The sequence below is a fragment of the Symphalangus syndactylus genome, chromosome 20, assembly GCF_028878055.3.
Source record: "Symphalangus syndactylus isolate Jambi chromosome 20, NHGRI_mSymSyn1-v2.1_pri, whole genome shotgun sequence".
Classification (NCBI taxonomy): Eukaryota; Metazoa; Chordata; class Mammalia; order Primates; family Hylobatidae; genus Symphalangus; species Symphalangus syndactylus.
In genome coordinates, this window is record NC_072442.2 from 27,926,579 (window position 1) to 27,941,243 (window position 14,665).

At 41.2% G+C, this 14,665-nt stretch overlaps 1 protein-coding gene across 10 annotated transcripts in view; it reads left to right on the forward strand.

Moving 5' to 3' along the window:
* Nucleotides 1–14,665, forward strand: part of SSH2 (slingshot protein phosphatase 2) — a 315,105-nt gene that overhangs the window by 247,187 nt on the left and 53,253 nt on the right. For 9 of the 10 annotated variants that reach the window (XM_055257473.2, XM_055257466.2, XM_055257465.2 and 6 more), the window contains one exon: nucleotides 8,671–8,792. The exons of the other annotated variant lie outside the window; for it this stretch is intronic. In XM_055257473.2, coding sequence (XP_055113448.1) covers nucleotides 8,671–8,792 — 122 coding nt within the window. The remainder of the gene's footprint in view (nucleotides 1–8,670; nucleotides 8,793–14,665) is intronic. 10 annotated transcript variants of the gene reach the window in all.

Below are 14,665 nucleotides of genomic sequence, written 5' to 3' on the forward strand. Positions count from 1 at the left end.
AAAAGGGAACGGGGGGATGCCATTCTTACAGTATTAATAATCTGGAGTGATTGGGGTGTGGTGGCTCATGTCTGTAATCCTAGCACTTTGGGAGGCCAAGGCAGGAGGATCGCTTGAGCCCAGGAGTTCAAGACCAGCCTAGGCAACATGGCAAAACCCTGTCTCTACAAAAAGTAAAAAATTGGCTGGGCATAGTGACATGCCAGCTACTTGGGAGGCTGAGGTAGGAGTATTGCCTGAGCCTGGCAGGTCAAGGCTGCAGTGAGCCATGATCACACCACTGCCCTCAACCTGGGCAACATGCAAGACCCTCTAAATAATCATCATCATCATCATCTGAAGCAATGATTCTCAAACTTTAAAGTAAATCAGAATCACCTGGAGAGCTTTGTTCAATCACCAATTGGTGGACTCCACACGCAGAGTTTGGTTAGTAAAGGGGAAGCAGAGATAATTTGTATTTTTAAGCCAGTTTTGAAACACTGCTGATGCTGCTGATCCAGGAATCACACTTGGAGTACACCTCTTTGAAAACCCGTAACAACAGTCACTTGCACATACTGGATGCCCAATAAATATTTACTGATAGCTTTCAACATTTGTGTGTTTTGGTAAAGCTAAAGCTTTAAAGAGATCTAACATCACTTTATCGTTTTCTCATTGATAACCTGGAATTTGGTTTGAACCTCTAAATATTAAAATAATTTTAACTACATAGAGACTTGGAAGAACATGAAGGAAGCAGTTACGAAGGCAGAGCTGGCAATTCTTTTCTTACTAAAATATGCATCTTCAGCTGCTTTACATTTATGAAATACAAATTCAGAAAATGTAATGATGCCTCTGAATTCAAAGTTCAAATGACAAGCCGTTTTACAGTTGTTTTGAGTTGTTACAAACACATAGTCATTATGTTTCAGATTATTGAGTGAGTCATCGTCAAGAAAATGAGTCAATGCATTGTATGACTTTGGACAAATTAGCACTTCTCTAACTGAAAGGAGCATTTGTAGACTCAAAGCAAAGGCTTTTGTTTTGAGTTAAATTTGGAATGCTGAAACTCTTAAGATTTGTGCAGAAGGTTAAAAGTTTGATAGTCAACTTGCTTTTTTTTTTATTTTTTATTTATTTATATTTTTTTTGAGACGGAGTCTTGCTCTGTTGCCCAGGCTGGTGTGCAGTGGCTCGATCTCGGCCCATTGCAACCTCTGCCTCCTGGGTTCAAGTGATTCTCCTGTCTCATCCCCCCGAGTAGCTGGGATTACAGGCACCCGCCACCATACCCGGCTAATTGTTTGTATTTTTAGTAGAGACAGGCTTTCACCATGTTGGCTAGGCTGGTCTTGAACTCCTGACCTCAAGTGATCTGCCCATCTCGGCCTCCCAAAGTGCTGGGATTACAGGCATGAGCCACCGCGCCCGGCTGAAAGTCTTGCCTTTATTTTTTAAATAACCCAACCAAACCACACATTTTGCTTTAGCATTGAAAATAGGCCGGGTGCGGTGGCTCACACATATAATCCCAGCACTTTGGGAGGCCGAGGCGGGCGGATCACGAGGTCAGGAGATCGAGACCATCCTGGCTAACACGGTGAAACCCCCGTCTCTACTAAAAACACAAAAAATTAGCCGGGCACGGTGGCAGGCGCCTGTAGTCCCAGCTACTCAGGAGGCTGAGACAGGAGAATGGCGTGAACCCGGGAGGCAGAGCTTGCAGTGAGCCAAGATCACGCCACTGCACTCCAGCCTGGGCGACAGAGCTAGACTCTGTCTCAAAAAAGAAAAAAAGAAAGAAAAGAGGACGAAGCCAATCTTTCCCTCCAGGGAAGTTCTGTGTTCCAAATACAGGCATCAAGCATTAACTGCAGTACTTAGGAAAACTGTAGCTAGTAAAATAAAGGAAGTGGTTTTATAGTACTCTTGCACGTTACCAAAGATCAACCATTTAATTAAACATTAATCTGAGAAATTAAGAATTTTCAAGACATTTGAAGTAACTTTCAATTGATGTTCTTAACTAAAGCTGAAGTGTTAATAAGGTACAAAGAGGTCTTTTTTGAGTACTTTGCAGGAGAATTTAAGAAAATGAGAACTTTATGATTTTGGTTTTCATCATATGTTGCTTTCTAAAATGGAAATTGGTTTATTTTTTCTAGCTATAAATGTATTATGTGGGGTTTTTTTTCTCCCAAACAATGCAAAAAGGTATAAATAAAGTAAAAATCACTCTATTCTACATTCTGAGAAAATCGTTCTCAGCAATTTGGATAAGTATCCTTCCACTCTTTTTTTAAATATGTATATATGAGAGAGAGAGAGAGAGAGTGTGTGTGTGTGTGTGCGTGTGTGTAAAGAGTGAGAGGAAGAGCATTGTTTTGTTTCTACGAAAATGTGATAAAAATAGAAATACCTTTTTGTAACCTACTTTCTTCATAGTTTATATCATGGATATCTTTCCATGTCAATAAATAAATCATGGTTTTTAATGGCTACACAGAATATAATTAATATTTAAGAATTTCATAGAGACAGACTGATTTAAAAAAAAATTCAGAGACTTCCTCAATCTCTAATCTTTTTCTTTTGAAGACAGTGTTCTTTAGTTTACTAGTGTCACAAGTGAAGCCTGTTTTAATTTTGGCTATTGATTTTGCTTCATTCTTTTGACTAGCATTTAATATTTACCTACTTTTGGAACCTTTCTCTCTGATGGATTGGGTGAACTGCCTGTCTTAGACATTGGGCCTTTATAATGTAGTTTACTGGGGGTAATTAATTTCTTTTCACCAAGAGTCTTACATCATGCACACAGGGGCATGCATGTAAGACTCTTGGTGTAAAGAAATTAAGTCTTTTTTTTTTTTTTTTTTTGAGACAGAGTTTCACTCTTTCCCAGGCTGCAGTACAATGGCATAATCTTGGCTCACCACAACCTCTGCCTCCCAGGTTCAAGCGATTCTCCTGCCTCAGCCTCCTGAATAGCTGGGATTACGGGCATACGCCACCACGCCTGGCTAATTTTTTGTATTTTTAGGAGAGACAGGGTTTCTCCATATTGGTCAGGCTGGTCTCGAACTCCCGACCTCAGGTGATCTGCCTGCCTTGGCTTCCCAAAGTGCTGGGATTATAGGCGTGAGCCACTGCGTCCAGCAGTGAAAAGAAATTAAAGGCAAAGATACAGTTTAAGCTTAAGGAGGAGTATTTCCTGATGTTAGATGATCCTGAGGAGAGAAGCTCTTTTTTTTTTTTTTTTTTTTTTTTTTTTTTTTTTTTTGAGGTGGATCTCGCTTTGTCACCGAGGCTGGAATGCAGTGGTGTGTTCTCGGCTTACTGCAGCCTCTGCCTCCTGGGTTCAACCGATTCTCATGACTCAGCCTCCTGAGTAGCTGGGATTGCAGGTACATGCCATGATGCCCCGCTAATTTTTGTATTTTTAGTAGAGACCAGGTTTCACTATCATGGCCGGGCTAGTTTCAAACTCCTGACTTCAAGTGATCCACCGCCTCAGCCTCCCAAAGTGCTGGGATTACAGGTGTGAGCCACCGCTGTAAGCCAAGAGCCGCTCTTTTATCAGGTGGTGTTTGTAAACTGCTTGTAATTAGGTTAAGCATTTAAATTGGATGCCGAGGGAATAGCATTATTCTTTAATAGATGAGCTTTGAAAACAGGTTGGGTTCTTCAGGAATAAAGAGGCAGGGGATGGCTTCTCAGACCTACTTCAGTCCTAAGATTGCTGGATCCAATTCACCTGTAACTTGTAATAGGCTTCCACATTGAGGCAGTAAATATAGTTTCTTGGAAATATAATCTCAGTTACTATTGCTGCCAAGTTTTAAAATCCAGAATATTGTTTTGTTTAGACAATTAAAATGGACTTCAGTAGTGTCCTTTTCAAGGAGAACTTTAGTTGATTAATCAAATGCATCTCAATTATTGTCTTATTCCGGTCATTGATTTCAATGTAGGTTCTGGAGACTGAAGAAACATTGGAAATGCTGTCATTTTCAAAATTAGGATATTATGTAAAAAATTGCCATTTTAAATTTATTTGATTGTGTTAATAAATTAAATTATTAGATTTTGCTTAATCTTATCTCCAGCAGAGGAATATGAAATAAACCTCAAACCAGGATGGGCGTTAGACTTTTCCTTATGGCTGTGGCACATAGATTTTTAATTCCTTAACCTAGAATCTTGAAGCCTAAAAGGAACTTTTTTTTTTTTTTTTTGAGAGTCTCACTTGCCCTGTCACCCAGGCTGGAGTGGAGTGGCGTGATCTCAACCTACTGCAACCTCCTCCTCCTGGGTTCCAGCAATTCTCCTGCCTCAGCCTCCTGAGTAGCTGGGATTATAGACACACGCCACCACACCCAGCTAATTTTTTTTGTATTTTTAGTAGAGAGAGGATTTTGCCATGTTGGCCAGGCTGATCTCAAACTCCTGACCTCAAGTGATATGCCAGCCTCAGCCTCCCAAAGTTTTGGGATTACAGGCGTGAGCCACCGCGCCCGGCCTAAAAGGAACTTTAAAGTCTTGGGTTTATCCCCTCACATTTCAGAATTTTTTCTTCAAAGATTTTTATCTCATCCTTCTAATTAGGATATAGGTGTTGAATTAATACTGTAGGTACTGTCTAGAGGCCTGTGATCAAATTCCAGGAACTTGTAACTGCTATTCTTCCATTTAAGAAGCTTAAAATTGACCAGTCTGGACAACATGGTGAAACTCTATCTCTACCAAAGATACAAAAAATTAGCCAAGCATGGTGGTGGGCACTTGTGGTCCCAACTCTTCGGGAGGCTGAGGTGGGAGGATTGCTTGACCCCGGGGGGCAGAGGTTGCAGATCACCCCACTGCATTCCAGCCTGGGTAACAGAGTGAAACATAAAAACAAAAAAGAAGGTTAAAATTGAACAGATCTGAGATATGCATGTTATTCAAGCCTAAGTCAGTATTAAATCTCTGGGGCCCTTCTCATTAGGTTTGGGAACTTCTGTTACAGTTTGAGTAAGCAAGGGAGAGCCAAACATTTGAAATGCTTTTGATATTATAAAATAAACTTTAAAGAGACAACTAGCCGGGCGCAGTGGCTCCCACCTGTAATCCCAGCACTTTGGGAGGCCGAGGCGGGTGGATCACAAGGTCAAGAGATGGAGAGCATCCTGGCCAACATGGTGAAACCCCATCTCTACTAAAAACACAAAAATTAGCCAGGCGCAGTGGCAGGTGCCCGTAATCCCGTTTACTTGGGAGGCTGAGGCAGGAGAATCGCTTGAACCTGGGGGGCAGAGGTTGCAGTGAGCCAAGATCACACCACTGCACTTCAGCCTGGGTGGCAGAGTGAGACTCCATCTCAAAAAAAAAAACAAAAGAAAACACTAATGTTTTCAGTGAATATCACTTACAAAGAAACTCTTGCAGCCCACTTCTAATTTGGCTGGTAACTTGCATTATAGATAATACTTATGAAAGTTATATTTTTCCTTTTATCAGCTTTGACTTAGCCAATCAGTTGGTGTAGGAGCTGTAGATAAATTGTCAGAAACAAAGTTCAGTTGTTCCCAGGCCATTTGTATTTGAGCCTTGCCAGAAATTCCTGGAGCATTGACAGAGAATAAAAGAGCCTCTAACACATTCAGGAAACTTGGGCCAAGGGAGGCCCAAATATAAATATGTAATAATATGCAAGATCTTGTTTATAAGAAAATCCAGTTTACCTGCACCAGGATTTCTGATTAATTAACATGTTGTAGAGTGTTTCTACAATCAGAGAAAGAGTCAGTACTGCCTCCCGGTCTGCCACATGTACATTTACTATTTATTCATTGTTCTTTGTGTATAATGTCCCACCCTTGATCCCAGCCTTCTAGATCTTAGTCCATTTAAATGTTAGTTCCGCCTAGCTTCTTATAAGTGAATTTGGTTTTAAATGCTCAATTGCTTCATGGAATGTGAAGTCAAAAGTACAGCTCTCTATCTTACGCATTTGGCATCAGAATGGTAAGCATTACATTCTTGTTATATCCATTCTTATTAGAAACAAGATTTAATGTAGCCACTTCTGCCGTTTGTGCTTCCCTAGCTTTTCCTAGGAGTATCAGAATAGAGACAAAAAGATAGCCATGGGAGTCTCACCTCTGCCTTGCTAAATGGGTCATTTGAGCCGTGTAACTATGCCTCTTTTTCCCTTGGCCTGGCCATTTTGGAATAGTGACAGAGTTAAGAGGGAGACTGCAAGAACAGCAGCACTGAAAAAAAAATTCCAAATAGAAATTTCTGACAAATAAAATGAGCCAGTTGATGGATTAGAATTCTGTTTCTCTAAGGAATAGGGGTTATTTTATGCAGAAGAATTTGCCTCCAGAGCACATTTTTCTGGCTTCAAAGATCTGTCATTTTACCAGGTGGGTGGCTCATGCCTGTAATCCCAGCACTTTGGGAGGCTGAGGTGGGTGGATCACCTGAGGCAGGAGTTCGAGACCAGCCTGGCCATCTGGCCAACATGGTAAAACCCTGTCTCTATAAAAATACAAAAATCAGCCAGGCATGGTGGCATGCACCTGTAATAATCCCAGTTACCTGGGAGGCTGAGGCAGGAGAATCGCTTGAACCCAGGAAGCAGAGGTTGCAGTGAGCCAAGATCACGCCATTGCACTCCAGCCTGGGTGACAGAGGGAGACCTTGTCTCAAAAAAAAAAAAAAAAGAAAAGGCTGGGTGCAGTGGCTCGTGCCTGTAATCCTAGCACTTTGGGAGGCCGAGGCAGGTGGATTGCCTGAGTTCAGAGTTCGAGACCAGCCTGGGCAATGCGGTGAAACCCCATCTGTACTAAAATACAAAAAAAAAAAATTAGCTGGGCGTGGCAGCATGTGCCTGTAGTCCCAGCTACCCAAGAGGCTGAGGCAGGAGAATTGCTTGAACCTGAGAGGTGGAGGTTGCAGTGAGCCGAGATCACACCACTGCACTCCAGCCTGAGAGACAGAGCAAGACTCCGTCTCTTAAAACAAAAAAAAGCCTGTCATTTTTAAACTATTATTAACAAATGAAAGAAGAGTAGCCTAGACTATACACTCGATGAGGGCATAGATCATGTCTCTCTCTTCTACCACTGAATCCTCAGCACTTGGCATTGTTATTGTATATATAATATATGTGTAATAAATATTTGAATGTGTTCCCTGTAGTTGTTTTATTTTTAAGGCTTATAAGATACCTTTTTGAACTTATGAAGGCCGGGCGCGGTGGCTCACGCCTGTAAACCCCAACATCTTGTGAGGCCGAGGTGGGCAGACCACCTGAGCTTGGGAGTTCGAGACCAGCCTGACCAACATGGAGAAACCCCGTCTCTACTAAAAATACAAAATTAGCTGGACGTGGTGGCTCATGCCTATAATCCCAGCTACTCGGGAGGCTGAGGCAGGAGAATCGCTTGAACTTGGGAGGCAGAGGTTGCGGTGAGCCGAGATCACACCATTGCACTCCAGCCTGAGCAACAAGAGCGAAACTCTGTCTCAAAAAAAAAAAAAAGAAAAGAAAGTACATCTTCATAAACTCATTACTGAGCTTTTTTTTTTTTGAACCAGAGTCTCACTCTGTCGCCTAGGCTGGAGGGCAGTGGCGTGATCTCAGCTCACTGCAACCTCCGCCTCCTGGGTTCCAGTGATCCTCCTGCCTCAGCCTCGTGAGTAGCTGGGATTACAGGTGTGCGCCACCACGCCCAGCTAATCTTTTTGTATTTTTGGTAGAGACAGTGTTTCACCATGTTGGCCAGGCTGGTCTTGAACTCCTGACCTCAGGTGATCGCCTACCTTGGCCTCCCAAAGTGCTGGGATTACAGGCATGAGCCACCGTGCCTGGCCATTACTCAGCTTTAATAACCATCAACCTTTTGTCTGATTTCTTTCATCTGTCCCCACTCCCTGTTAAATTTTTTTGTTGGAACATTTTAAAGTAAAACTCAGAAACCATGTCATTTCACTCCAGGTACTTAAGAAAAAGTCACAGTAACCACAATGCTGTTATTACATTAACAGTAAATCCTTAATTTCATCTAAGACCCTGTCCATATTCAAATTTTCTGAGGGTCCTTTTAAAATTTAATTAAGCAATAAATTAAAACTTTTGACAAAAAATGAGAAGTTCCTGAAAATGCAATCTCCTTTAATTATCACTGAAACTAAAGAAATTCTTATAGTGCATTAACATGCAGGAATTCAGTATAGCAAAGTCAGTACTCCCCTTAGATGATGCTAATAGTTTGCTCCATATTATAATTGTGGGAATTGCATCTCTGAGACCAATGCTCACATTCATATACCTCACATTTCCCTCTTCAGTCATTATTACACACTGTGGTAATTAGTACAAATTACGCTAATAACAAACATCTTATTGAGCATTTACTGTGTGCCAAGCACTGTGCTTTACATGTATTATTTTATAAGATTCTTAAAACAACCTGACAGGTATTATTATATCTCCCTCCAATTAATTTAGTAACTTACCAAAGGTTTTACAGCTAGTATACGAGCTGAGATTTTAATTTATGTCTCCTAACTACTGGCTCTGCTGCCTTCCTGAGTATGCTTTAAGATGTTGATAAAAAAGGGTTGCAATGATCTGAAATTAATGTCCTAAATTTCATAATTTCTCTGTTGTCTGCTAACTTCCAGGCTGTAAGACTGGAAAGTACTTACCAGAATCGAACACGCTATATGGTAGTGGTTTCAACTAATGGTAGACAAGACACTGAAGAAAGCATCGTCCTAGGAATGGATTTCTCCTCTAATGACAGGTATGGTGGTACCATTTCAAAATGTGAAAACTGCTTTTTAAGTAACCTGTTCCAGTTGTTTTTTTTGTTTTTGTTTTTTGGTTTTTTTTGGCGGGGACGGAGTGTCATCACTCTGTTGCCCAGACTGGAGTGCAGTGGCTCAATCTCGGCTCACTGCAACCTCCGCCTCCCGGGTCCAAGCGATTGTCCTGCCTCAGCCTCCTGAGTAGCTGGGATTACAGGTGTGTACCACTATGCCCAACTAATTTTTGTATTTTTAGTAGAGACGGGGTTTTGCTAATTGGCCAGTTTCAAACTCCTGACCTCAAGTGATCCACCCGCCTCAGCCTCCCAAAGTGCTGAGATTACAGGCGTGAGCCACCGTGCCTGGCCCCAGTTGCCTTTTATCACAAAAATATCTTGTGCAGTTCTGCTGTTAAAGTACAAGACATAAAACTAAAGAACATAAGTATCTTAGCCACAGTCTTGATAAACAAGAATGTTTAGTGAATGTCTTTGGTTGTGTGTTTCTAATTTACCATTATTCCATACCTTCATCTGATCTTTAGATAGTCACAATATAAAGCAAGTGGTTTCAAAGTTACATTTCCAGGGAAAAAAAGCTGCCTTTTTAGTTCTTTTTTTGAGACAGTGTCTCGCTCTGTTGCCCAGGCTGAAGTGCCGTGATGCAGTCACAGCTCACTACAGCCTCAAATTCCTCCTGGGCTCTAGGAATCCTTCCACCTCAGCCTCCTAAGTAGCTAGAAGTACAGGCATGCACCACCATACCCAGCTATTTGGGTTTTTTGTTTGTTTGTTTTTTCCTTATTTTTCTGGAGACGAGATTTCCTTATGTTGGCCAGGCTGGTCTTTGAACTCCTGGGCTTAAGCGTTCCTCCCACTTTGGCTTCCCAAAGTGCTGGGATTACAGGCATGAGCCTTGCACCTGGCCTACTCTATTGTAGTCAGTAATGATTCACTTTGGTGATTCTAGGGCACCTACCCTTTGTGGTTGTATACCAGTGGTCCCAGATTCAAAGAGATCCCACTTAAACTACAATCTGTTTTGTTTATCCATGTCCTTAAACCTTGCTTTTACCAAATGCTATGCCTCCTTTTTCCTTCTATTGAGTAAAAAGGATGGTGCGGGGGCGGGGATGGGTGGTGTGGGATGGCTACTTAAACTCAAAGCAGAACTTTTTATGTACCTTTGGCTTTAGCTGTACTTTACATTCTATGATGAAAGATAACACACAACACCTGGCCTTTTTGTGTGTCCTTAAGGTTTGTTGCTTTCCTTTTTTATTTTTCCCACTTTTTCTGGAGAAACCTTCGGAAGACTTTGGAATGTGGCTGCTAAGCAGATCTTTACGCTCTGGATAATCAGCCTCAGGAAATCCTGCCAGATGTCTCAAAGCATTGACTTCCTGGTTCAGGATTAGAATGGAACTATGGGGTAGCTAGGGGTGTGACCCAGGCCTAGGGAAATTTAGTCACAAAGAGAGGAGGAGCCTGGGAATGATTCTAATTGTCCTGAGGTTGAGGGGAAAAAATCACTTTGTCACTAGAAAGTTTCCCAAACCAATGTTTACCTTATTGCTATATAGAAGTCAACCTGAAAATGACTTGGGGGTTCACAGGGATTCCCAAAGCCAAAGTTATTAGCTTGTATACCACTTAACAGCATTTAATTGTAGGCCCTGAATTTACACAGGCTTGTAAACCACATTTAGGAAGCTTTCTCCTGCATGGTTTTAACTTCTGATTCAGCAACAGAGCTTTCAGTAAGCATTTTCCTATAACAGCACCTACCTTGTTTACATTCATTAGGATTTTAGGACCTCTAATTTAGTTTTTTAATCTTTCTAGATCTGTATTGTCCAGTATAGTAGCCACTAACCATATGTGCCCCTTCCTTCCTGCCTGCCTGCCTTCCTTCCTTCTTTCATCTTCCTTCCTTTCTTTTCTCTTCTTTTCTTTTTTCCTTTTTGTGAAGAACATAGTCTCTCTGTGTTGCCCAGGCTGGTCTCAACTCCTGAGCTCCTGCCTCTGCCTTCCTGAGTGCTGGGATTATAGGCATGAGCCACTGCATACAGCATGCATGTGTCTTTTTAAATAGATTAAAATTAAATGAAATTTCAATTCCTCAGTTCTAACTAGTCACATTTCAAGTATTCAGTAACCGTATGTGCTAGTGGCTATCGTATTAGACAGTACATGTATAGAACATTTTCCATTCTTGCAAAAAGTTCAGTTGGACAGCACTGTTCCAGCTCATATTTCCTTTGTTCAGTTCTCCCTGACCCCCTCCCTTGAAAACCCTATAAAACAAGAACAGGAACCTCATGAAGCTTCAATTGAATCTTCCCCTAGAGACAGAAGACAATAACTGCAGATTCTCTTGACCCAGAATATGAGCAAGCACATGTCTAATCATTTCTCTTTCACTTTGTCCTAAACTTTACCAGAAAGAATGCATATTAATATAGGTACCCAGTAGTTTATACTCAGTAAATTATATCTATCTTTTGCCAATGGCCCTGTCTGAATCATATCTGACCAGTGTCACTAGCCAAAGGAAATTATAGTTTATAGAAGACAAATTTAAGACATGAAAAGCTAGAAACTAGTTTTCATTCTGTTTGCTAAACTTGCTATTATGAAATTCCCATACATCCTCTGCTTTAATGAGTTCCTTGAACAGTAAGAAGTCTCAGATGCTCAGGTAATCTAAAATCATTTCTGTCTCAGTTGTTGTTGAAGGAATTTGAATTTGTATCATTTCATATCTGAGAATGTAAATGTTAATGCTTCAAAATAATATTAAGCCAAAGTGGAACCCAGATTATGACAAGTACAAATAGTTCTTAATAATACGTTGCAGCCAATTCATTTAGCCCATTTACAAGTTCTTTGAGTATTATGTTTTAATAATTTTTTAATATGCAGCATAATCTTGGTTTCTAAAGTGTAACATATATTTTAAGTTATAAAATAATAGAGCTTCATGGTTTTTTGGGTTTTTTTTTTCCATTTCTTTTTGTACCCCTAACACCTTGAAATGTCTGGTACATAGTAGGCACTAAATAAATTTTTATTGAATGAGTTGAATATTTACTAAAATAAGTAGTTATACTTTAATGGAGAAAAATCTTGAGAGACTGAGGTAACCTGAATAAAAATACCAAGTGTGCCTTATTCAGGCCTTTCCTTCCTGTTGTGTGAAAAAGCTACTTTTTTTTTTTTTTTTTTTTTTGAGACAGTCTCACTCTGTGGCCAGGCCGGAGTGCAGTGCTGCAATCTCAGCTCACTGCAACCTCCCTCCGTCTCCTGGATTGAAGCGATTCTCCTGCCTCAGCCTCCCGAGCAGCTGGGACTACAGGCGCACACTACCATGCCCAGCTAATTTTTGTATTTTTAGTAGACGGGGTTTCACCACATTGACCAGGATGGTCTCGATCTCTTGACCTCGTGATCCGCCCGCCTCTGCTTCCCAAAGTGCTGGGATTACAGCCACCATGCCCTGCTGAGAAAGCTACTTCTTAATGTAAAAAAGCATTCTGGCCTGAATACAAGCCAAAAATGTAATGTCGATTCCTGTATATCAATGTCACTTGTCCAAAGGTTAACCAAAATCTGGTCACAAGCTTATAGATCACACTCTTTTGCAGCTTCTGTATCTTTTTATATAGTTAATTTCTAGGTTTGTCATTGGGCTACCAACCCATCATATTTATACTCCAAATTGTACTTGTTGCAATGGCGCAAATCTCAGCTCACTGCAACTTCCACCTCCCAGGTTCAAGCGATTCTCCTGCCTCAGCCTCCCGAGTAGCTGGGATTACAGGCGTCTGTCTGCCCCTGCGCCCAGCTAATTTTTATATTTTTAGTGTAGAGACGGGGTTTCGCCATGTTGGCCAGGCTGGTCTTGAACTCCTGACCTCAGGTGATCTGCCCACCTCGGCCTCCCAAAGTGCTGGGATTACAGGCGTGAGTCACCATGCCTGGCCTGGAATCACTCTTAAGGTGTTAAGTAGCACAGGCCAGCAAATGTAGTGGAAAGTCCAACTAAGGGCTAGCCTCCTTTAGCCCTGCAGTGACTAACAGTTAAAGTTTGGTATTCATTATGTTGTTTTTAAAGTATAATGCTTTCCCCTTCCCCCAATCACTTTCAGATATATTAGAGCACCCATTACAGATTCATATTCAACATTTGTTTTACAGGACAGTACATTCACATATATTGTTTTATTTTAAGTATATTATGTCTTTATACCTATACCTATGAGAATAGGTTTTATTATTCACAGTTCAAGATGAAGAAATTAAGGCTGAGAGGTTAAATAATTTGTTTAAAAAAAGTTGTAATACTGAAGGAAATCAATCCCAGATCTTTTGGCATAGTAGATGTTCAATAAGTGGTAATGACTATTACATTTTAGGCACTTAGACACTATTTTACCCTTTTATTTGTTACTTAATCTTCAAAACAGTGCAATGAAGAAGATATTTTTATCCCAGTTTTACAAATGAAGAAATTAAGGCACAAAACAATTAAGTAATTTGCCTAAGATTATACAGTTGCTGGGCGCGGTGGCTCACGCCTGTAATCCCAGCACTTTGGGAGGCCAAGGCGGGTGGATCACCTGAGGTTGGGAGTTCAAGACCAGCCTGACCAATATGGAGAAACCCCATCTCTACTAAAAATACAAAATTAGCTGGGCGTGGTAGTGCATGCCTGTAATTCCAGCTACTCAGGAGGCTGAGACAGGAGAATCGCTTGAACCAGGAGGTGGAGGTTGCAGTGAGCCGATATCACACCATTGCCCTCCAGCCTGGACAACAAGAGCGAAACTCCATCTTAAAAATAAAAAAAAATAAAAATAAATTTTAAAAAAAGATTATACAGTTAGTGCAAGAAACCAGGTTCCAGAGCCCATAACCATACTGTGAACACAGATTCCAGAGCTCTTAACCATACTGTGGTTTTCCACAGTATGGTTATGCCAGATTCTTTCTAGTACACCATGCTGCCGCTCTAGATAGATTGGCATGGAGCATCATACAAGCCTTTCGGAGACTAGCCAGAGTGGGAAAGCAGTTACAGCAGCCTTAAGGAGAGACAGTGGCAGTGGCCTAGGGTAGGTTACTGTTTCCCAGAGAAGAGATGTGGTAGAGCATACAGTCAGGGGTCCGTGGCTTTCTGTACCAACCTCTTCCATTAACTTAGAGCCCTTCCTGGGCTAGTGTGAGATTGAAATAGCATTTTAGGCCGGGTGCAGTGGCTCATGCCTGTAATCCCAACACTTTGGGAGGCTGAGACAGGTGGATCACTCTGAGGCCAGGAGTTTGAGACCAGCCTGGTCAACATGGCAAAACCTCATCTCTGCTAAAAATACAAAAATTAGCCAGGCACGGTGGCACATGTGTATAATCTCAGCTACTCGGGAGGCTGAGGCAGGAAAATCACTTGAATCCAGGAGGTGGAGGTTGCAGTGAGCCGAGATTATGCCACTGTCCTCCAGCCTGGGCGACAGAGGGAGACTCTGTCTCAAAAAAAAAAAAAAAAAAAAGAAATAGTATTTTTAAATACCATACTAGGGCTACCCTTTTGTTGGTTGTTGACATTTCTATTAACTGTGTTTCAGCAGTGCTAGTTCAGTGCACAGTCACAAAGCAGTGTTTCATTCATTTAAGTTGTGTTATGTCCATTTCGCCTATCTTGATCACAAACTATTAACAATTCTTTACATTTTTTAATTCCCTTTGCCTTTTAGACTATTGAGTGTGTTCTGGTGTTAAGTAAATCTGTGTAAACCTCAGAATTATAGGCAAATCACACATCCCAAGCTCTCCAGCAACCAGCAACAGTTACTGGCATTAAAAACAATCCT